The 24774-nt window shown below is 42.5% G+C and overlaps 1 protein-coding gene across 2 annotated transcripts in view; it reads right to left on the reverse strand.

The window, feature by feature from the left end:
- The window catches only part of NOTCH3 (notch receptor 3), a 59319-nt gene that overhangs the window by 16914 nt on the left and 17631 nt on the right, over positions 1 to 24774 (reverse strand). For both annotated transcript variants that reach the window (XM_063292555.1, XM_063292554.1), the window contains exons 3-18: positions 14924 to 15066; positions 14389 to 14724; positions 13672 to 13794; positions 13095 to 13328; positions 12611 to 12766; positions 12216 to 12401; positions 9623 to 9736; positions 7997 to 8110; positions 7153 to 7386; positions 6764 to 6874; positions 5984 to 6176; positions 5629 to 5774; positions 5353 to 5466; positions 4300 to 4419; positions 1158 to 1310; positions 490 to 718 (exon numbers count right to left, since the gene is read on the reverse strand). In XM_063292555.1, the coding sequence (XP_063148625.1) occupies positions 490 to 718; positions 1158 to 1310; positions 4300 to 4419; positions 5353 to 5466; positions 5629 to 5774; positions 5984 to 6176; positions 6764 to 6874; positions 7153 to 7386; positions 7997 to 8110; positions 9623 to 9736; positions 12216 to 12401; positions 12611 to 12766; positions 13095 to 13328; positions 13672 to 13794; positions 14389 to 14724; positions 14924 to 15066 (2706 nt within the window). The remainder of the gene's footprint in view (positions 1 to 489; positions 719 to 1157; positions 1311 to 4299; positions 4420 to 5352; positions 5467 to 5628; positions 5775 to 5983; positions 6177 to 6763; positions 6875 to 7152; positions 7387 to 7996; positions 8111 to 9622; positions 9737 to 12215; positions 12402 to 12610; positions 12767 to 13094; positions 13329 to 13671; positions 13795 to 14388; positions 14725 to 14923; positions 15067 to 24774) is intronic.

The following is a 24774-nucleotide window of genomic DNA, read 5'->3' on the forward strand; positions in this document are numbered from 1 at the left end:
CTGCAGATGACAAGCAATGGAACATTATAGGTAAAACTTCCTACACTTTAACATCCAATGCTTCCTCTATTTGGACTGTATGACCTATGAGCAGCTAATTCAAAGCTACAGAGTTCTGTTCAAGAGGAGCATGCACATATCATGATCTGCTTCTCCATTTGAATACTATTGAAAAAGATATCTTTCTACCCTTTGCACTATATATCCATCCATGTAATGAGAACTATTAAAACAGATGAGAATTCATAGGCCCCTTCAACTGACTTCATGAAGCATGATGTTTCATGGAGGGGAAAGTGGGAATGCATTAAGTATATGATGCAAATCTCCAAAATAACTCCCACCACTGTACTATTTGGTTTTAGTGGTATAAAGAGAGTTTTAGGGGCCATACTGCAAGCTGAACTGTTGAGCAACCTGAATGACTAGGCAGATTGTGAGCAAGACATTAGACGCTGACCCTCAGAACAATGATCCTGATAATCTCACCTGTCAGTGCACTCCTGTATATTGTGCTCACAGTGTAAGCCAGCCCAGCCTGGGGCACAAGTACAAGTGTAGCTGTTGACGTAGTCAGTACAGGTGGCCCCATTGCGGCAGGGGCTGCTCAGGCACTCATTGGTTTCAGTTGCACAGCGTAGCCCTGTGAAACCTGGCAGGCAAGTACATGTGAAGGAACTGATGCCATCCTGACAGGAGCCTCCATTCAGGCAAGGATCTATTGGCAGGGAGAAGAATATTCAAAAGGTTTTAGTAAGCATAAGCATTGTTCTCCTTTACCAGGAAGTCTCCAAAACAAAAAACAAAAAAACTAAATTCTATATTTCATATACCCCCGTGCATCTAGCATCATAACTGCCTCTGGACTTCAAGGTTGAGGATGCTTCCCAAAACATCTAAATGTGTCTAAATTTCACTGGAAATGATTGAAGGAGTTCACAGTCTGGTTTCATGTGTCAGGATAAGTCAGAATTACATGTTAAAACACAGTTAAACAAAGGCCTTGAGACTTTAGTTTGTCAGGACACCAACAAGGCAGGGATCTCAGATCAGAAATAATGCCATACATCCTGTCTCAAAAAATAACCAGCAGGAGATCAAACTGTTTAGTTCCTATCATATTCTTTCCTGTTGTTCCATGTACTCAATAAACTCACTAGGTATGCAGTCATCGATATCCATCTCACAATTGATGCCAGTGTAGCCAGGGCGGCAGGCACATCTATAGCTGCCAAGTGTGTTGGTGCAAGTGCCCCTGTTTCGACATGGGTTTTGGTCACATTCATTAATGTCAATGTGGCAATGCTGCCCTATAGGGATAGAAGAAAATGGAAACAGTTATTTTAAAGTGTTTAAAGCTTTAATTTCTTTATCATGTTTCTATTCAAAGACATTCAAGATAGTGCACAATGTAAAGGGGTAAAAAGAGTTTAATACATAAAGCTTTGTTGTTTATTCGTTTAGTCGCTTCCGACTCTTCGTGACTTCATGGACCAGCCCACGCCAGAGCTTCCTGTCGGTCGTCAACACCCCCAGCTCCCCCAGGGACGAGTCCGTCACCTCTAGAATATCATCCATCCATCTTGCCCTTGGTCGGCCCCTCTTCCTTTTGCCTTCCACTCTCCCTAGCATCAGCATCTTCTCCAGGGTGTCCTGTCTTCTCCTTATGTGGCCAAAGTATTTCAGTTTTGCCTTTAATATCATTCCCTCAAGTGAGCAGTCTGGCTTTATTTCCTGGAGGATGGACTGGTTTGATCTTCTTGCAGTCCAAGGCACTCTCAGAATTTTCCTCCAACACCACAGTTCAAAAGCATCGATCTTCCTTCGCTCAGCCTTCCTTATGGTCCAGCTCTCGCAGCCATATGTTACTACAGGGAACACCATTGCTTTAACTATGCGGGCCTTTGTTGTCAGTGTGATGTCTCTGCTCTTAACTATTTTATCGAGATTTGTCATTGCTCTTCTCCCAAGGATTAAGCGTCTTCTGATTTCCTGACTGCAGTCAGCATCTGCAGTAATCTTTGCACCTAGGAATACAAAGTCTTTCACTGCTTCTACATTTTCTCCCTCTATTTGCCAGTTATCAATCAAGCTGGTTGCCATAATCTTGGTTTTTTTGAGGTTTAGCTGCAAGCCAGCTTTTGCACTTTCTTCTTTCACCTTCATCATAAGGCTCCTCAGTTCCTCTTCACTTTCAGCCATCAAAGTGGTATCATCTGCATATCTGAGATTGTTAATGTTTCTTCCAGAGATTTTAACTCCAGCCTTGGATTCCTCAAGGCCAGCTTGTCGCATGATGTGTTCTGCATACAAGTTGAATAGGTAGGGTGAGAGGATACAGCCCTGCCGTACTCCTTTCCCAATCTTAAACCAGTCCGTTGTTCCGTGGTCTGTTCTTACTGTTGCTACTTGGTCGTTATACAGATTCCTCAGGAGGCAGACAAGATGACTTGGTATCCCCATACCGCTAAGAACTTGCCACAATTTGTTATGGTCCACACAGTCAAAGGCTTTAGAATAGTCAATAAAACAGAAATAGATGTTTCTCTGAAACTCCCTGGCTTTTTCCATTATCCAGCGGATATTGGCAATTTGGTCTCTAGTTCCTCTGCCTTTTCTAAACCCAGCTTGTACATCTGGCAATTCTCGCTCCATGAATTGCTGAAGTCTACCTTGCAGGATCTTGAGCATTACCTTACTGGCATGTGAAATGAGTGCCACTGTTCGATAGTTTGAACATTCTTTAGTGTTTCCTTTTTTTGGTATGGGGATATAAGTTGATTTTTTCCAATCTGATGGCCATTCTTGTGTTTTCCAAATTTGCTGGCATATAGCATGCATTACCTTGACAGCATCATCTTGCAAGATTTTGAACAGTTCAGCTGGGATGCCGTCGTCTCCTGCTGCCTTGTTATTAGCAATGCTTCTTAAGGCCCACTCAACCTCACTCTTCAGGATGTCTGGCTCTAGCTCACTGACCACACCGTCAAAGCTATCCCCGATATTGTTATCCTTCCTATACAGGTCTTCTGTATATTCTTGCCACCTTTTCTTGATCTCTTCTTCTTCTGTTAGGTCCTTGCCATCTTTGTTTTTGATCATACCCATTTTGGCCTGGAATTTACCTCCAATGTTTCTAATTTTCTGGAAGAGGTCTCTTGTCCTTCCTATTCTATTGTCTTCTTCCACTTCCGCGCATTGCTTGTTTAAAAATAATTCCTTATCTCTTCTGGCTAACCTCTGGAATTTTGCATTTAATTGGGCATATCTCCCCCTATCACTGTTGCCTTTTGCTTTCCTTCTTTCTTGGGCTACTTCTAGTGTCTCAGCAGACAGCCATTTTGCCTTCTTGGTTTTCTCTTTCTTTGGGATGTATTTTGTTGCCGCCTCCTGAACAATGCTGCCAACTTCTGTCCATAATTCTTCTGGGACCCTATCTACTAAGTCCAGTCCCTTAAATCGATTCCTCACCTCCACTGCATATTCCTTAGGAATATTAGTGAGCTCATATCTAGCTGATCTGTGGGTCTTCCGTAATCTCTTTAGTCTGATCCTAAATTGTGCAAGAAGAAGTTCGTGATCTGAACTACAGTCAGCTCCAGGCCTTGTTTTTACCGACTGTACAGATGTCCGCCACCTTTGGCTGCAAAGGATGTAATCAATCTGATTTCGGTGTTGTCCATCTGGTGAAGTCCATGTATAAAGCCGTCTCTTAGGTTGCTGGAAGAGAGTGTTTGTTATGCAGAGTGAGTTGTCTTGGCAAAATTCTATCAGCCTCTGCCCTGCTTCATTTTGTTCTCCCAGGCCATACTTACCTGTAATTTGAGGTGTCATTTGACTGCCCACCTTAGCATTCCAGTCTCCTGTGATGAAAATAACATCTCTTTTAGGCGTGTTGTCCAGTAGGTGCTGCAGATCCTCATAGAACTGCTCTACTTCAGCTTCTTCAGCATTTGTGGTTGGGGCGTATATTTGGATCACTGTGATGTTAGATGGCTTGCCCTGAATTCGAATTGAGATCATTCTGTCGTTTTTTGGGTTGTATCCAAGCACTGCTTTAGCCACTTTACTATTAATTATGAAGGCTACTCCATTTCTTCTGTGGTCCTCTTGTCCACAGTAGTAGATCTGGTGGTTATTTGATGTGAAGTGGCCCATTCCAGTCCATTTCAGTTCACTGACGCCCAGGATGTCTATCTTTAATCTTGACATACATAAAGCTACCACCAAAGAATAATAAAGCTGCATTCCACAATACTCTGAAAGTGATGGGGAAAAAAGAATACATGGTTATAATACCTTGCCAGCCTGGTGCACAACTGCAGGTAAACCCTTCATAATCAGGAGTGTGGTCACAGACACCATTGTTCTCACATGGGTTAGGGAAGCAAGGAGCTAAGACATTCTCACAGTTCCGTCCTGGGGAAAACAAGAGAAGCCTGTCAAGAGTATGCAGGTTTCCACTGGCCCAACATCAGAATATCCAGAATTGCAAATGTAAGACTCCCAAGTGAACACAAATGAAACTCCATGAACAGATGTTTAGCCACAAAGTGCTATGAATGGGAATGTTGTTTCATATATAAAACATAAATAATTAAAGCTTTAAATGTATTATTTTTTGAACAGAACTAGGCTTTTTCTATGGGAAAGCATATTTCTGTTACATCTCAAACATTCAAGCCATAATATACTGCTGCTTACAAAAAGTGGTTTCTCCCCCATAGAGAATGAACACTGTTGTAATTTAAAGTGAAATCTAAAATGGAATTGCACAACTGTCACAGGCACGTACTGGACAGTGCTGGTGACCTTACCCATTGTGAGAAATCACTCCGCTTCCTCCCCTCCCAGATGTAGTGATATTATTACCTGACATCAATACATAGACAAGGAACACATCAAGATGTCAAGAAGCCTAAAGGCAACATTACCAGCCTGTTTCTTCCCAGCCCATTTTACACACATACATATAGATACATGCTTTCTAGGCCTTGTTTTGATGCATATCCATTTCAACTTGTATTTCAAGAACATCATGGAACAGCCTCCTTGCGTTATGTATATAGCTGAGATTTTTACACAATTAGGACCTGAGCTGTATGAATATATCATGAACAGGAAAAGTACAGATTATGAATATGAGCCACAAGCCTCCAGCTTTCAATCTAGTACTCAGTATCAGTTCTTCTTTGTGCAGCTGCAATATTGATATGACGGTGCCTCTTTAACTGAGGCAGGTCTTGCCATACAGCAATTTCCAGGCGATTACTTTTCCTAACAAGGATTATGCTCAGCCTCAAAGAGAAACATCCAGTCCACCAACTCTGCCACAAAGAACTCTCTACTCACCAGTGTAAGGCAAGTCACACCGGCAAGTATAACTGGCAATGCCATCAATACAGGTGCCCTTGTTGAGGCAGGGGCTGGAAGCACAGTCATTTATATTGGTTTGGCAGTAAGTCCCTGAAGAGAAAATGATAATTTCATCAATCCCATGAACTCAGAGTTGAGAAGAAACCAGTGCCATCATCCAACCCTGACATACAGAACTGGAGGAAAACTGGCATCCTAATGGAATTCTTTAGGGCAAAGCATGGGCAAGGTAAGCAGGGCAAGGAAGCATACCCTGGAAGCCTTCTTTGCATTTGCAACGATAGCCATTGACATAATCTGTGCAGGTGCCAAAATTCTGACATGGATTGGATTCACACTCATTGCGGTTCACATCACAATTGGTACCAGCCCAGCCTGGCTCACATTCGCACTGGTATCTGAAAAACAAACAAATGAAATCAAGATTCCTTACTTCTTCCAAAACATTCCACCAGGCCACTTGAATGGCTTGTTGAGGCAAATTAAATGCCCTGTTTTCTTCACAGCCACAGATCTCTAGCAGGAACAAAGCCTGCCCACTCCTGACCAATCATCAGTTTTTCACAAAGACATCCATCTGGACTTGTAGCCTGGTGAAAGCTCTCACCCATTGATGTCATCATGGCATGTGCCATGCACACAGGGGCTGCTGCTGCACTCGTCCACTTCTGAATAGCAGTGTGGATCATGGAAACCCTCAGGACAAAGGCAAGAGAAGCCATCTTCACCATCCACACAGGTACCACCATTCTTGCAGGGGTTGGATGCACATTCATTAATCTCTATATTGCATAGAGGACCTGGAAGGGGAAAAAAGACTGCTCAGCAAGGAGATGATCAAGCTTACGGTTTTAAGGAATGGTAGATCAGTCTGGCTTTGTCTCGTGTAGCAACTAAAATTAGAATTAAAACTACAATTAAGAGAAAGCTGCAATCATTAGGTGTCAAGCAGTACACTAGGTCTTTAAGTGGCATATCAGGGGTTATATTCCAAATCAGGTGGGTCCATGACAAGCAATAATTTGATTTAATATACTTGTAAATTAAGAACTAGTAAAAGTTCTTACTCTCCATGTATTTAATCATTTTCCACTTCATCACAATTCAGCAACAATTTTTAGAAAGGCAAAACCTATCATCTGAGGGGCAACTGAAGCCCCATAACATCCTGGAGCCACGGATTGTACATTTCTCTCCTACATCCATACTGAAAATAACTACCTCAATTTCTGTCTGCAGAGCCAAGTACTTATAATCTAGACAGGTTTATCCATAATATAAACCAATTCTGCAGCTTTTGTAACAAACTCCTCCTTTCCTTCCCTTTCCCTTCCCCTTCCTTTTCTTGCCCCAGCCCCCAACCCAACATAACCCCACCAGCCATCACCTGTGAAGCCAGGTTTGCAGATGCAATCATAACGATTGATGCCATCACGGCAGATCCCATAGTCACAAGGATTGCTGGCACAGTCATCAAAGTTTATCTCGCAGTTAGCACCTTGAAGGGAAGGACATATCATGGGTCTCAGAAAAGTAATAGCCCACCCCCACTTCATCAGGCTCCATGATAGCTGGAAATGTTTTTTGTCTTGACTAAATGACATGTGTAGATGGTGTGATAAGCTAGTATGAGTTAGCAAAACATCATTTAATGGTGCTGCCTGCAAGTGTTACAAATGGTATAGGGGCTGCCCAACAGTTCTGTCCCTTAAAAGAGGGTGTGAACCCCAGCAAGGAAGAGAGAGCATTTTTTGTGGAGTAAGAAGAAAGTCCTACCTGAGGTCCCCGGCTGACAGTGGCAGAGGTACTTATTTACTAGGTCGATACATTTGCCCCCGTGCTGACAGGGATTGCTGTGGCACTCATTGATCTGGTTCTCACAGCGGTACCCAGTGTAACCAGCCATACATGTACAGGTGAAGCTGGCAATGCCATCTACACAAGTGCCATGGTGGCAAGGATCTGGGGAGCAGTCATCAATGTTTTTTTCACACAAAGCCCCTTCAAAACCTATGAGAAAAACAGAAGGCAACATTAGCATGGATCACAGTGACTTCCTAGGGAAGCCTATTCCCCTAATTTTCATTTTAGGAAGTGAAAAGTCAATCCAAGCTGTTGATTAAAATGAGACCAAGGTCTGATCTTCCAGATCTATTTCTTTAGCTAGGAGCTCTCTGAGGTATGTGAAGTTTAGACAAGGCTGGAACTAAAGACAGGCAATTCCTATCACAGCAAAGAATAATGAAAGTCTGGTCCCAACTACAAGAGTAAGTAGGAGGAATTAGATACCATCCTCCACTATAGGGAAAGACTACTATTTCTTTGGGAAAAAAACACAATATCCACTTTTAGTTTGTCAAACATTTTATCATTCTTTTCCACTTACCCAAGACCCAATACCAAAGATAGAAATATACTGTCCTTGAAGCAGGCCTTATCCACCTCCTACTTCAGACTCTTTCTTCACAAAATACTTTCTGATGAAGGGGCACGTTATGAGGAAAGAGCTCATATCATGCACATAATATATAGGAGGCATTTTTTTTCCTCCCCGAGTCAGTATCTCATAGACCCTTGAATTCATTATCAACAGTCATCAACTTCTACAGTAAGCAATCACCTTCTGTACAACGGCATTCATAAGCATTGGGCCTGTCCACGCACTTGGCACCATTTTGGCAGGGTGTGCTGGCACACTCATCAATGTCTATTTGGCACATAGAACCTGAGAAGCCTGAATGCAGAAGGAAAAATACGTCAAATAAATCAGAAGAACCAATGAAATGGTAACTACACCACAGATCCTATTTCATCAGAAAGTTAGGACATCCCACAAAAGAATGACAACACACAAAAGTAGTGCTTGTTTTTATTCACTCTGATAGACAGAAATTTTATACTAACATCTGTACCATATCTTACAGGTTTTGTAGAGTGCAGTGGCCAGAGGAGTTTGATTCTATTCATTATGCTATTGGCTTTTGATTTTGGTTTTCCCTATTATTGTAAACCATCTATAGAGTCTTGGGAGCTGGGAAGTTTAGTAATACAGTGAAGTCTTGATTTAGTGGACCTCAGTGTGAAGGACGTCATATTCAATGAATTAATTTTCCACATCAGTTAACATTATTTGTATTTTTATGCAAATTACCTAAATTGACACAAATAACAAAATTTACTTCATAAAGTGCCACAACACCATGCATAAGTACAATGGTTCTGGTAAATCCAATGCTACCTTGGGAAAAATGGAAGTACTACCTGAACAACTACCTCTGCTTTCTCAGTGGCTATGTAGGGAAAATTCCATATAAACAGCCCACTGCCATTAGAGGAAACAAAGAGCATTACAAGCATGGTTGGTGAAAGAGTCAGTATATGCCAATTCTAAGAGAGAGTCTCCAGTTGGCCGGAACCTAGATCAACCCAGTATGAATTGACAATTTGAACAAAAATAAGTAAAAGCAGTAACATAAAAAGTTTGGCATTGTAAAATACAGCATAGTTGCACAACTCAGCCTTACCACCAGAGGCCTACAGCAAGAGCTCTTAATGTCTCTCTCCCTTCTCTCCACAGGGGGCTTTGCAGTGTCTACCCCACATGTAAATTGGGTTCAGGGGCCTGAGCGACAGGCTGGGGGAACAAAGATTCCATTGTCCAAGCTCCCACAGAGCATGCTATAGGCCTGTCTGTCAATCAACCCTAAAAACAACTAAATGGAGCATAGGACCTCCACCCGGTTATAGCAGAAAAGCTGGGCAAGTCCTGGGGAAGGAGCTAATGATACTGCCATAAAATTGCAGTGGTAGCCCAGACACTGCCTAAAAATTCTCCAGATGGGCTGCTTGCTCAGCAATGGATACCTATGCAGACGGTACCATGGGGCAGGAGATAAAAAGTGTCACAGGGGGCAGTATAAACTCAAGAGAAACTGCAACTCCAAGACAAAAGCTGTACATGTTAAGCTGAATCAAGGAGCAGGCCTTCTGTAATATTGCAAGAAAGGAGAAACACTAAGCTTCCTACAAAAAGGGACTGCTTTTCCCCAGTCTTCTAAATGACAAGGCTGGGCACGCTTCAAATACATTAAAAAAACATACATGCACTGTCAGGTAAGAAGAAGCCAAGTGGAAACTGGTTTCTAGATACAGAATCTGTAATGTTATACAGAAAATAGCCCACTTTTATTTCTTTCCCAGTGGAAAGATGAGGCAGTGCTCCTGGTTGGCAAAGCTCTATACTTACCTGAGGGGCAGGTGCAACTGAATCCATTGACAATATCCTTGCAGACACCACCATTGACACAGGGATTGCTTTCACACTCATTGATATTTATCTCGCAGTAAGTACCACTGAAACCTGTAACCATGAAGAATCATTTATGTCACAACCTCCAACCTCATCAAACTTCACCTTGCCCTTCCACATATTCATAATATGTACTCAGCATACATCCCACAGCAATAATGGGACAAAGAGCAGCTCTCACCAGAAACACTAATTTATTATATGGAGAAAGATACACCATAATAAATGGCATTTTACTTGCAAAATTGGGCACTCATAAAATCTACTTTTTTGAAAAGTATTTGCTAACTTCTTACAATTACAAAGAGAGCTTTAATAGTTAAAGCTGGTCAGAAACAATTTTCCCTTGAAAAGTCCAATCTTCATTATTTTGGCTGCTCCCTAATCCCAATATTTTAGTAATTCAAAACATTCCAATCTTATGATCATAGTAGTAATTCAGTACAATTGCATTAAGTATACGCTTACTATTTCAACTGATGAATTGAGTACATTTTTATATATTATTATTATTATAGTATATCCTGCCCTTTTTATAAATAACTCATGGCAGCGAACATACCTAATGCTCCTACTTCCTATTTTCCCCACAACAACCCTGTTGTTGTGGGCTGAATATTCAATCATAAATGAGATAATCTGCTAATCCAAAATGATAAGCCAATATAATAGTACAGTGGTTCTCAAAGGGGGTCCATGAAATCAAATAAATATTTTAAAATTTCTCAGTTTTAATTCTTAATACAGTAAATATCATATCTATAATCCACAGAAACCAAAGCTCTTTGGGGTCCTCATTTTTAATGATGTAAAGCAGGCCTGAGACCAAAATGTTTGAGAATCGCTGTAATAGTGTATCTATTTTCAATTAAGTTTGGTTTTCTGGAATGCTGGATTTTACATGAAGTAAGCAGAAGTTGTACTTATGTTCCTTTAAGTAGGACAGCACTACACATAAGCTATAGAACATGTATTTATAATGCAGAAGATCACAGGCTGAACTCCTGATATCTCTAATTAAAAAGATAAGTTAGGTGATGCAGAAAATCTCTGTTGACAAATAGGTAATACTGTGCTAGATGGAGAAATAGCTTGATCTAGTATACTGTAAGATGGTATCCTTTTTAAGGCTTCCTATTTCTGCTATGAGAAGGTCCAGAAAAATAATACTGTTCTATGTTGGCTAATTTCTAAAGCCACTTGCCAAGCATCAGGTCTTAATTTCAGTCCTCTCACTGCATCCTAATCCCCAAAGAAATGGCTCCAGAATACAGCAATACTAGGTGAACAACATACAACATTAAAACCAAGTTTACTATCCTCTTGCCCAAAGGCATTTGCAGCTAGGAAGACTCACCCCTCCCCCAGGCTTGTACAAAAAGCTAGCATTAACCAATGAGTGAGCAAGGAAGGAGAGTGTTCCTCTCTATATGGGGCAATGGAAGCACAAAGAACAGCCAATTCTCATCACTCACTAGGCCGGCCTCCCCATTAATATTCCAAGCACAATGCTGCACTCCCACTGTCTGTATGAACATTGTACAAATTTATCCAATACAGCCATCGTAAAGCTCTGCCACAATGGGAGAAGGGACAACTGTATAGTCATCTCTCACTTCCTATGAAGTGTGTTGCTTGTGTATATACTTGCTTTGACTCTAGAAAAGCTTCTGAAGGACTCAGCCTGCTTCTTGCCCCACTGTACAGCACAGCAATGCTAAACTGCAGAGATTGATGTGGGCATGGCAATATATACACTCTCAGATTTCTATGAAAGGCCCCACATTCATAACTCTAGCTTTCTTCATGAATGATTCTTCCTCAGCTCTTCATCTAAGTTTATATTGGCCAACTAAATATTAAGGAATTATGGTTTCATGATAGTAATGTGAAATACAGTTCCACAACTAGCAAGGGAGAGCATAAAGGAAAAGTTCAAGCTAGTTACTTAAAACCATGACTACTGCAATATTCCTGCATCTCCTGCTTTAAGAAAACAAGTGGTAAAAATCCCAGTTGCACAACGGGCCAATGATACATCATTCTAAGTAAATCCTACCCCATCCCCTCTCCACCAATATAGAACAGCACATCGAAGGAAACATGGATGAATCCGAATCCAAGAGCCACTTCTTGTTCCAGAATCAGACACATGAAGTGCAAAAAACAAGAATACTTCAGAAACCTAGGCTCATACCAAGCAAACACCCAGACAGGAAGCAGCCAGGGTTATTCTTTAATTATTTACCGAAAGTACTTGTAATACCTTTTATGTATTATACAGAGCTTTGCAATTAACAGTGAATCACATCTCTCACATTTTCTTTTTTAAAAACAGTTTGAACCAAGGAAGTAAACTACTTAAGCCCATTCAATGAGCCCAGCTTTGTCGGGGATTTGACTGCCTTCTCTTCCAGTCAACTGCCTACTTGCTCCTTTTCTTGCTTTTCCTTGAGATTATTCCCACTACCAAGGGCAGCAACTTAAGTACGTATTTCAGTGAATTGGGACCCAGATCCAGGGATCCTACCTGACATGCAGATGCATGTAAACTCGCCAATACGGTCAAGGCAGGTGGCATCATTCTGGCAAGGCATGGAAAGGCATTCATTGATGTCTGTCTCACAGCGTGGACCTGTATAACCCCGTCCACACTGGCACTGGAAGGAGCCTTGTGTGTTCACACATTTGCCAAAATGCTCACATGGATTAGCTCCTGCAGATGGCAAAATAACAAGTAAAAGTGGTTGGTTGGCCGGCCCCAAAATTATATCTGTAGATACTTGAGACAAACCATTTTAAAGGCATGCCAGCAGAGGTCAGTCTATTTCAGAAAACTTTTGGACCCTCCCACTTTTGTAGATGCCGAATTCCATCCATCCTTCCTTCTTGAACACTGACACACAAGAAAAATGCAATTCTCACCAATGGAGCATTCATCTACATCTTGATCACAGGCTCCACCAGTAAAACCTGGTGGGCAGGTGCAGATTGCACGGCCATTCATTGGGTTGGTGTCACAAATGGCATCTTCATGGCAAGGGTTACTGACACAGGCATCATCCAAGTGACAAAGGAGACCTGGAAAAGAAAGGCATGACAACAATTATATATATGGGGAATAAGAAAAAAAACCACAAAGCCAGAGGAAACAACTTTTGCATCTTCATGTTCAGCATTCTTTCCATTTAAAAAGATAACTATATTCATGCTATTCAATGTCCCATATACCCACTGCTTTCTTTTCACAATACTGATTAAATACTGTATTTACTGCTTTCCCAGTACCTGTCCACTCTGTAGGACACTGGCAGTTGTAGGTGTTGATACCATCTATACAAGTACCTCCGTTCATGCACGTGTTAAACACAATACTGTTGATATGACATGCATGGTAGAGGCTAGCTACCTGTCTTGCCCATAGGACATGCACAGTAGAAGGATGCCACCCGATCATGGCAAGTAGCACCATGAAAACAGACAGCTGTCTGACAGTCATCGATGTTCTCACTACAGCTCTCTCCAGTCCAGCCGTTGACACAGACACATGAATGGCCTCCATTGGTATTAAAGCAAGTGCCTCCATTGTGGCAAGCGTTGGGCTGCAGCTGGCATTCATCCACATCCTCAGTACAGAATTGGCCTATGGTACAAAAACAAGGAAACTTTTAGCTAAATGTTTTTCAAAAGAGTTGAATCCAAACGCTGTAGTTTGTATCCTGTTCCCAGTCATGAGGTGTCATTGCTCTTCTTTGTCCCTAGCTCACTGAGCCAGCATAGAACCATTTTACCAAAATTGGAAGGACTAAAGAATAGTCTTATCCATCAAACAGGCAGATTTCCTAACTTGATAGCTAATATTTTTTGTAATGCCATGGAGAACAGGAAAGAAAATGTTCTACAACCAGATCTTAAAAGCTACCCAGATCCTTATTAAGCCCCCTGAAATGAATCACATTCTGCTTCTTGGCCTGCTTTCTCAGTACCTGTCCACTCTGGAGGACACTGGCAGTTGTAGGTGTTGACACCATCCACACAAGTGCCTCCGTTCATGCACATGTGGTCTGGACAGTCATCTATGTTAATTTCACAGTTGTGTCCTTCAAAACCTGGGAGGAGGGAAGAAATCATTTAGTCTAGTTGGGGATAGTGGGAAAATTAGCTTCAGGAAAGGAAAACAAAAACAGTCCACTATTAGTTGAATGCACAACTACGCATCCTTTCATGGGAGTTAATTCCATCAAGAACATATCAGAATATCTGCCAGGATAGATGACATATAGCTTAACGCCTGGCTAGGAACTGCTGGAGACAATGCTAACGGGCCTCTGAGCTATGCAGTGAAAGCCCTTCCTGCATTCCTGATCATAAACTAGATCAAGGAGGAAGCATTAGCCAAGCCTCCCACTACATTCTGGCTTACACAGCTGCAGCGGCTGTCCGCTAACTTGCCTACCCTGCCTCCCTTCAGATTGCTTCCTTCCTGCCCCACCAAAGCTCTCAATAGCTTCCCATGAGCTTCCTGACAGGAAAGCAGTGAAATACAATTTAGCAAGAGCAAATAGGCTTGTATTCCATGTGATGCTCCTATTCCACACAACCCAGTTGCCTCAGAGATATTTTTACTCTGAATCTCTCTATGCAGCACTCCACCACTCTCTCACAGAGCAGAGGTAAGCAACAATTTTTGCAAGTTCACTCACCAGGTAAGCAAGCACACTCATAGCTGAGATCTCCTGTCTGACGGCAAGTGCCCCCATTGAGACACTGAGAAGGAGCACAAGGTGTGGAGATACTCTCACAGTGCTGTCCTGTGTAACCAGCTTGGCACTGACAACGGAAGGACCCAGGTGTATTAAGACAGGTACCCCCATGCTGGCACAGACCAGACACCCGACATTCATCTACATCATTCCGACAGTTGCGGCCCTGGTAACCTGATGGGCATGTGCAATTATATCGGCCATTCCAGTTAGTACAGCGGCCACCATTGACACACGGTTTGCTGGCACATGCATCAAACAGAGAGCAGTCCTGACCTAAACAGAAAAGGGAATACATTATGATCATGGAGCAATAGATGGCTCTTCCCCAAAAAGATCTACTTCCTCATTTATATTCTGGACCTATTCTTCCTGGAGAGCACCCAGTTGTATTGCCATCCCAGTGGACTACTTATCTACCAGAACTTCTGCAGAAGCTTTTATCTCCCTGTTCTATCACACTGGATATGCTCACCTCGGAAGCCCTTGGGACAGGTACATTGGTAGTGCACAGTACCATCACGCAAGGTGCTTTCACACGAGCCCCCATTGGCACAGGGTGATTGGTGACATGGATCTTGAAACTGGCAGTGCTCTCCGATCAGTCCAGGCTGGCATCTAGCATGAAAAAAAAATTATTAGATTGGTATCTGGCACTTACGTCCATCATACATCAGACACATATTCTAAAGACCTACAACTAACACAGATTCACATCTAAAGGAAAGGGTTCTGAAATGGTAGTGTGTGAGAAATTTGACAGAAATAGCAGCAGGGTAATATAAAAAGCAGTTCTAGAGAGGTTACCTTCAGGAAAATGGGGAGAGAAGTGTTGTACTTGAAGCAAAGAGCTTCTGAAAAAGAACACAATCAGGTAACAGCCTCAAACCTGAAAAATCTACATTTAAGTTTCTCGTTCCATAAACTGCAGTGGCTGTTACAGATATATTCCTATCATACCTCCATGAAGAACTAATTCAATGAACAATTAGGCTCACTTTTCACCAGGTCACATATTTCTTTTTTGCAGATTTCACAAAAGCACTTAAGAATTGCAAACCAGTTAGGAGCCTGCACAAAGGCTTTACTGTAAACCTTATTCCTCCACTAAATAACACTTCAGTGAAGTCAATTTCCTCTAGCTTGCACAACCCTAGTTCACCAGCATCTGTCATTTGCAAATTTTGCTAAAACTGCCCACACTCACCTTTCCCAAGCTGAAAATAGATATCTTAAATATTGGCCTTGTCTCAGGTTCCAGCCAACCATTTCCTCTTACTAACAAATTCCAGGCAAATCTAAGAAACGACCCTTTCCAGCATAAGATTTTGTCAGCAGAATTCACAGCAAAACACTGAGAGAAGTTGAAAACAGAACATAGCTAAAAACAGGTCTGTATAATTGGATACATGCTTGGGAGGGAACTAAATGTAGTTTCTGGAAAGATGGTTGTAATGCCTGACATCAGGAACCCAGACATTTCTTTAGTCAGGTTTAAAAATCTAGTCAAGTGCAGAGAATAAAGGATTTTACAGGATTCACGAATCTAAAGAATGGACTCCAGGTACATTTTTTTTGGAAAAGGGCTGAACTCAAATTAAATAGATAAAAACTTGGGAGAGATCCTTCTTGTTTCTGAGAAGAATATTGCCAATACCTGGCAGACAAAAAAGGGAGAGCTTTGCACTGACATACGAACATGGGTGAAATAGCTACTGCACCCAGAAGGAAAGATGGCCTAAACTTATAAATCACCCTGGTTGACTAGAGAGAACCACATAGGGAAGTATTCTTCCCCCAACTCTTGCAGTTTTCAAAACTCAACTAGCAGAATCCAGCACTTTCCTACAAATTGGATTCTTCTGCCTCTCAAAGCTTTCTACCAACCTGGGTCCAGGAAAGTAATGGCCAAGCCAAGTAGTGCTGGTGGTAGTAGTTTAGCGTTAGGCAGCTCCCTTTCCTAATCCATGGCCATTCTGGAGTCTTTCAAACAGGCCTTGCAAATCCAAGGGCCTCAGAGACCTCTCCCAGCCTGTGCCCGCAGCCTGCCATTGCCATAGCAACACAGAAAGCCTGTTTGTTTTTCTGCCCAAGCCTGAACAGCACGTCCTGGGCACTGGCCGGGCCTTGCAGTCCACAGAGGAATCAGACAAGGAATGGGAACGCTGGACCAACTACAGGGTGGGTCCTGCTGTCACATGAGGCAGAGGAACCACCCACCACCCCCTTGCCAAAAACAGCCAGCCACCCTGCAGAAGTTGGCTGACCGCTGCTTCCCAGCAGCTCAAATCTAAAGCAGATGCCATGAATCTTGTGCGAGCGAGGGCCAACAAAAAGTTTACCCAAAGCCAAAGATAGGCCTCTGATGAGGTCCAGTTGTCATGGAAACTCAGAGAGAGAAAGAGACAGTTGAAGCCGGTCAGCGGTGGTGAAGAGACCCATCTGAAGCACAGAGAAGCTCTGCCTTGAAGGTTCAGAAGAGCCTGCCTGAAAACCAAGAATGCAGCTTGTGCTGGAACAGATGGGGACCTCAGACTCCAGAGCCAGGAGGAGAAAGGGCCAGAGAAAAGGCAGGCACAACTTGTAGACAGCAACTGGCCAAAGGAAAAGGCATCCAGGGAAGTCCCTGAAGCTGCATCTGGAGGAAAGCTGCCAGTTGCACTTTGGCAGCTCTGTGTGTATGTTTGTGTGCAATCATTGTGCGCTCAGGTGCCTGCACGCACACAACATGCAAGCCGTAAAAAAAAGAGGAAACACTGGGAGTCTACTGTATGATTTGTAGATTTGTGAAGTAAAATTAACTGATAGCAGCAATTTAAGATTTAATAGGAGCCATAGCACACACATTGTTCTTTAAGAAATCAAATACTTTACTAACATTTGCTTATTGATGTTCTGATGTTTCAGCCCAAAAGTAAATCTATTCTGTAATAAACAGAAGTGTATCCTGCTCTGGTTAAATCCACATAGCTTGACCATTCATCCAAGGAGGTAATGTAAACAAAAGGTTATACTGTACTGTGTTTTTTTAAGCAAACCTTGTGCTCAGTCTCACAGTAAGTCTACTCTTCAAAACGGTTTAGCTGCTTTTCAGTTTTGCTAAATCACAATAGCTGCTCCTTCCCAAAGTTAGTTCCCCTCAGAAATCATGTCAGAATAAGCTACAGTCTCCAAGACCCACCATCTCCTCACCATAACCACTTGAGCCAGACAATTAAAAAAAAAAAAAGTCGTAAAACCAGGGCCTCAAAGCTACTTCATTCTAGTGGCTTCCAGCGCAAGTGTATAAAACCCATGACCTCCTTCTTCAAGCAACTTCCTTTTCTTTCTAGCCAGTCCTCACCCACTGGGTACTTGAGATTGCTAGAAGTCTAGATATTATGCTGATCTTTGACTGTTAATAAAGATTCGATTTGATTGAAGTCTGAATGCAGATCAACACTCAAATTTTTTGCAAACTATTCTTTTGTCCACAGATGATGGACCTAATATATGAGGTTGACTACTCTTCTGGTAAGAAGGCAGGCCAGAAGAATGACTTTCTTGTCCTTGGGAGGAGATGGCCTTCAGCCACAGGAGTTGACATTTAGTTGTATGGATTACATTCTTTATTACAGGTAGTCTTTGCTTACCAACTGCTCAGTCAGTGACTGTTCAAAGTTACGATGGTGCTGAAAAAGTAGGTTTATGACCAGTCCTCAAACTTGTGACTGTCGCAGTGTCCCCACGTTCACATGATTGTGATTCAGGTGCTTGGCAACTGACGTGCATTTACAATGGTCATGGCGTCCCACAGTCACGTGATCACCATTTGCAACCTTCACAGGCAGCTTCCAACAAGCAAACTCAATGGGGAAGCCAGCAGAAAGTCACAAGTCACGGTCATGTGATGTCACACTTAACAACCGCAAGTGATTCACTTAACAACCACAGCTGGAACTGATATCATTAAGTTGGGGGCAGTCATGTGCTGGTTCACTTTGCAACTGCATCGCTTAGCGACAGAGTTGCCAGTCTCAAATGTGGTCAGTAAGTGAGGACTACCTGTACTTACAGCCAATCAATCTAAATCAGTACAGCAGCTGAGTGCATGAAAGAAAGGCATATCCCGCCCACCCAAAATAAAATAGAATGCGGTAGCTACAGATCCAGACAGCCAGACATGGACAGGCTCTTTTAGGTTTGGTCCATCGTCACAGACAGTAAATTTAACTCCTGTTCTCAGTTATTGGAGCAACAGAGCTGACAAGAAAGGGATGTACTAAAACTATAGCCCCTAGGCAGGCTCAGTCAAACTACAGCACTCTCTGTAGGATTTGGCAGGCGAAGGCCATATCTGCAGAAGTGAATTTGTTGGATGAATGTGGCATATAAACTTAAGTAGCTGCACTGCAGACACCTGTTAGGAGTGTCCCTTACCTCACCAAGACCCAGGGTTGGGAGGGATCAAGCCAGGAATGGCTTGGATCAGGGTGGGTCCTTGCCTAACTACCAGGTGGGATTCAGTTAATGACAGCAACCAGGAGTGACAGGAGTGCTGTCGCTAAGTGATGTGGTCACATGATGTCACACGTTACTACCACATCGCTTAGCGATGGAAATTCCATTCCCAATTACCATCATTAACCAAGGACTACCCATAGTGGAGCAAGACACTCAGTTTCCTTGATCCTCTGTTTCCAGTATGTATGTGCCCTGAACTGTCTCTAGCACCCACTTATCAGTGGAGCTGCATTGCCAGGTGTGCCAGAATGTTTGCAAAAGCTGCCTACCTGAATGTCTTGGGCATCACACTGATGTTATTTATTCAGGTTCTGATCTCTGTTGTGAAAAGGAGTCAAAGACTTCTTTCATTCTACTCTGGTCCTTTTAATGGACAAGGCCTTCTTTTCTGTCAATTAGCACAGATCCCAGGGTTCAACTAACAATTTTTTTCTAGAGAAAGATTTAGTTTTAGACTAGTATTATGTGTTACAGTGCTTGAGCTACAGATCCCATCAAACCACCAAGCCTGAGCACATGGCTCTGACCAAAAAACTGAATGGCCTCTACTCAGCCATTATGGATCTGATGGTTTATCCTCTGGGAATATTTCAAAAGCCCCTTGAGAAATAAGTATACATTGGGGGCTATTGTGGCAACTGCTTGCTCTAATCTGAGAATCTTTTCAGGAGTACTAGGTAGAAATGCACATTAAACAGTCTACATTGTGTAGGTTTGAAATTTTACTGGAAATTTCTGCCTCTTCCCTTTCTCACTCAAGCACTGATTGGATGTCAGAAGGGACTCCCATCTCTATCTCATGAAGCCTTGAGGAAAAGTGAAACTGTCTGTTTAGTTATGGAGTGGATCAAGATTTGAGCCTTTGGTGCATCTGTGGAGGTGCCCAACCATTTTGAGAAGTCTGAGTGGGCTCTGCTCCTGCTGAGGGTTCTTTGCACATATCTAGCCTTGTTCGTTTCATCTCTTCTGTGCTTGTCCTCTCCTGCTCTGTTGGATTGAGGTGGGACCAGAAGAAGAGGTAGGAAATGAACAAGTTGATAATATATATAAAAGGGCTCCTAGAGGCAGAAGACTCTTTTCTTTGGCAGGTGGTGGTTGGGGTGGTATTTTCATTGCTTCCTCCTGGGTGTGTGCATCTCAGATCTTCCCTTGCTGCCTAACCTTTTGCCCAAAAACTGGTCTACAAGGCAAAAAGGTCCCCTTGCATGTGGTTTCTATTTGTGGAAGGGACAGTGTTGTTCTCAGGGTCCACTTCATCTTTCAGCAGGGAGAGGCTGTTCAGGCATTCCTGTATTTCCTCTCTTGGAATGTGAAATGACAGGCAGAGCCATGGCCAATCATTCCCTCTGCACTCTAGGACTCTCCACCCTTCTTCAGATGTACCACTATGGTTGTTCCTCCTTCCCAACCATGTACCAAGTTGTGGGATGAACAGCCCAGGTTATGTTCCTTCTCCCCAAACCACTGAGGAAGCCCAATCTTTGTCTTCAAATTGCGTGGGACGTTCTTGGCATTTAATTTGCAGTTGCTGCTGGAAGTGCTGCCTAATCACCACTTCTGAGGCCTTTTTCATGTCCAGCAGCTCCTTTCCCTGGTCTTGGCTGATGGCCATGAGGTGAATTTTAAGTTGATGCTGTTCTGTTGTAGAGGAGATCTGCAGTTATCATCATTTTAATTGACTTTAGGGCTCTTCTGCTGTCAGCAAAGCTCACTTCAATGAGGTTGAGGAGGAAGTGGATATGTTAAGATGACTTGCTGCATGACACCCCAAGATCCTCTACCTCTCACACCTGGGTTTAGCCCAGGTCTATCACTCTTCTCTTTCTTTTTAAAAATTGGCTCTGGAGGTAAAAGCCAGTAAGTGACCACTACTCTTTTCAAGAAGGCAAAGCCAAAACTGAAGGAGTTTCCGCTGTCCTTGTCTTCTCACCAGTCATCTCTATCCCTCCATCATGATTAGAAGCTTTCACAAATCACATATATGTACTAACCATGAATAAATCCTCAGTCATTTTATTTGTAACTGAACTAGAAGAACATAGACTAGGCATTACAGAATATTTTCTTGGCTTGCTAACAAACTGCCTCAAGCCTTTATGCAGTATTTTCTGATGTAAAGGTGAAAGATGCCAGCCCAAAGAGAGTTTGCACAATTCCTCATAACCTTGGAAAGAAGGAAAATAATCCTTTCAAAGGCTGGGATTATGCTCAGAACAATCATACTAATCAGCATATTTAGAGTTGGGAAATAGTTCCATAAGAGCAGTAGGTTAGGAGCCAGGAAATAAAGGTATTCCTCTTTAAAATGCAGCTTGATTCATTTGCTCAATTCATTCATAATTATCTGCTCTGTATTCTCTTCATTATGTATCTTTCCTGGGAATGCCAAATCAGCTTCTGAAGGACAGAGAGAGCACAGTTTTCAGAAACAAATCCCTGCTGTATAGGTACGTTGCTACATACCGTGTGACCTAAATGAGAATATTCAGACTCAGTCCAGGAGCACTGGGCTATAACTTATCTCCAGCGAGAATGTGTATCTTATGTTCTGGCCCACCATACTAGTGTGCCATGGCCCATCCAGGCAAGTATGGAGAGTTATGTAGCTAAAAGTGCCCCCTTTAAAAAAATGGAGTCACATGGCTGAATCTGAGCATCAATGATCCCAATATGATATGGAGAAAATAATGGATCTGGTGGCCTTGGGGCTCATGGTCTCACACGGTGTCACATGAGATCTGAGAGAAACTCTCCCAGCAAATTCACCTAAGAGGCCCAGCTCTTTTGTTGCTGCTGCTGAAGGAGAAACAGAACCTAGACTGTCCCTTCCCCCTGAATATGCAATCTGGTTTGCTGATTTGATTTGTTGGCCAGAATGGCTGGCAATTTGGTCTTGTTTATTTTGGGATTAAAAACAGAGGCTTTAAATGCATGATTGGAACCTTGTTACTTTAAAAGTAACAACCAGAAAGGATTTAACCTTTTCCCCTTCTGCTGCAGTTCCAGGAGAAACTACTTTTTGAGCCTGGCATTTCCCCCAGGGGGGAAGCTGCCACTGGCACTAATGGCAAATTCCTTTCCAGAGCAAAGAGCAGCTTTAATTATTTTCATTGGTATGGGAAAGAAAGAGAACTTCACTTCAGGGTCACACAAACCTGATTCCTCCTGCCACAATTGTTCTTTTTAAAGTAAAACTAAGATTTGTTCAGTTTTAAAATATCGTCTAGTTTTTGTGCCTTCTGTTGGCTTTGTTCATACGAGACACTAAGCTAATATTTTAACTATGGTCTGTTAAAGCCAGTATAGAAGCCTGGCTTATATATACCACTAAACCAAAATCAGAAGCACAGAGGAAGAACGTTGGTCTGCAGCATATGGCAGACCTGCCACAAACCACTGTCCTGCAGCAACAAGTTGTTGTTGTTGTTAGTTGCCGTTGAGTCATTTACGACTCATGGCGACTGTAATGGTTGCCTACTCCAATATACTCAGTCTCACAAGCCCGAGCTTTAAGATAACTGATTTATTAAAGGAATAGTGTGCAGATACAGAGAAAGCTGAGAATAAAGCAAAAGCGCGCCAAATACAAATCAAATACTGTTGCTTCAGTCCAACTCCGCCCCGCGTCCCATTGTAGCAACCACCCCATGCCAGATGCTACCCAGCGTCATAACCCGGCCTGGGAAAGTAACCTTGAAGAAGGACACCAACCCAAACATGCATTCCAGAGATTACAGCCTCGCAGGGCTGGAAATTTCCAACAGGGAAACACGGAGCAACAGAGTGACATGTGAAGCGTTACGATGTATGCAGAACATTGAAACGGAGAACATGACATACCGCCCCCCTTAAAAAAAATGCTAAGGTGCAGGTGTATGTATAACAGAACGAAATGCTGTTTGGTCTTGCACCACATGCCTGACTGTTCCAATGTTTGCATCTGTTGTTGGGGTAATTGTATCAATCCATCGCATTGAAGGTCTTCCTCTTTTCTGCTGGCCCTCGACTTTACCAAACATGATGTCCTTTTCAAGCGATCAGACTTTCCTGATGATGTGCCCAAAGTATGAGAGTCTAAGCCTAGTTATCTTCGCCTCTAGAGAACATTCTGGTTGTATTTCTTCTAAAATTGATTTGTTTGTTCTTCTGGCAGTCCATGGTATTTTCAATAATCTTCACCAACACAATTTGAATGCATCAATTCTTCTTCTATCTTCCTTTTTTAATGTCCAACTTTCATAGGCAACTGAGAAGACCATGGCGTGAGTCAGATGCACCTTTGTTTTTAAACTGACGTCTTTACTTCTGAAAACTTTAGATAGGTCTTTGATGGCAGATTTTCCCAGCGCAATATGTCATTTGATTTATTGATTACTACTTCCCTTGGCATTGATCGTTGATCCGAGTAGACTGAAATTGTTGACAACTTCAATTTCTTCTCCATTTATTGTGACATTGTTAATTGGTCCATTTGTGAGAATCTTCGTCTTCTTCACATTCAGGTGTAGTCAGTATTGCTGACTACAATCTTTGATCTTCATCAGCAAGTACTTCAAGTCTTCTTCACTTCCAGCAAGCAAAGTTGTATCATCTGCATATCGTTAACGAGTCTCCCACCAATTCTGATACCCTGTTCTTCGTCGTACACTCCTGCTTCTTGAATTATTTGTTCAGCATACACACTGAATAAGTAGGGTGAAAGTATACAACCTTGCCACACACCTTTTCCAATTTTGAACCACTCGGTATCACCATTTTCTGTTCTAATGACTGCCTCTTGATCCATTCCTCTTGTTCCAAGACTGCCTCTTGATCCAATGATGCATGGATACAATTAAGTGCTCTGAAATTCCCATTCTTTGTCATATTAACCATAACTTGTTATGGTCCACACAGTCAAACGCCTTTGCGTAATCAATGAAACAGAGATAAGCATCTTTCTGGTATTATTTACATTCAGCCAAGATCCATCTGACATCAGCAATGATATCTCTCGTACCGCGTCCCCTTCTAAATCCAGCTTAGACTTCTGGTAGTTCTCTGTCGATGTAAGGCTGCAAATGTTGTTGAATTATTTTCAGCAAAATTTTGCTAGCATGTGAAATTAATGAAATTGTTTGGTAATTTGAAAGGAGATTCTGTTTGATCTCCTTTCTTTGGAATGGGTATAAATATGGATCTCTTCCAGTCAGTTGGCCAGGTCGTTATCTTCCACCAACAAGTAGGGCCCTGTTAATCTAGTGAACACTCCTCCTTGCCCCAGGGCAATATACAAGCAATCTCACAATATGGGGTGCCTTGATCCCCCAAAGAGAAAGCCTCTTCTTTCAGCAGTAGCAGCCAAGCCCCGGCACCATGCCCCTGCCTGCTCACATCCAGAAAAGAGAATCAGTTTCTGTGTCTCCTTCCTGAGGCTATGAATCACCAAAACTGTCTGTGCATGTTGCTCAGTGCTCTGTGACTCAGCCCTTACACCAGGGTTGCGCAGGCACTAGTAGCAGGCCTGGAGCCCTATGCCAAAATTGAATGATTGTGGCCTGCTTGAGGGCACTGCAGGCAAATCCCATTCACACACCCATCCAAATAAGGAAAACAACAGCTTTTCCCATCTCAGCTCACTGAAAAGAAATTGTGCACAAGCAGCTAAAGAGGACTTATACACAGTCAGCAGCACAAAAAGAACACAGGCTGAAGCAGACGTAAAGAGCATAGCCTCCTTCCAGGACTGCCTTTCTTGCTACAGACTCCTGGGCTTACCCTTAGTTCTGGTAGCTTTTCAGGTTTCTGACCCAGTTTCCAGTGCTGTTCTTTGCAAAGATCCAA

The sequence above is a fragment of the Candoia aspera genome, chromosome 2 (genome assembly GCF_035149785.1).
Source record: "Candoia aspera isolate rCanAsp1 chromosome 2, rCanAsp1.hap2, whole genome shotgun sequence".
NCBI lineage: Eukaryota > Metazoa > Chordata > Lepidosauria > Squamata > Boidae > Candoia > Candoia aspera.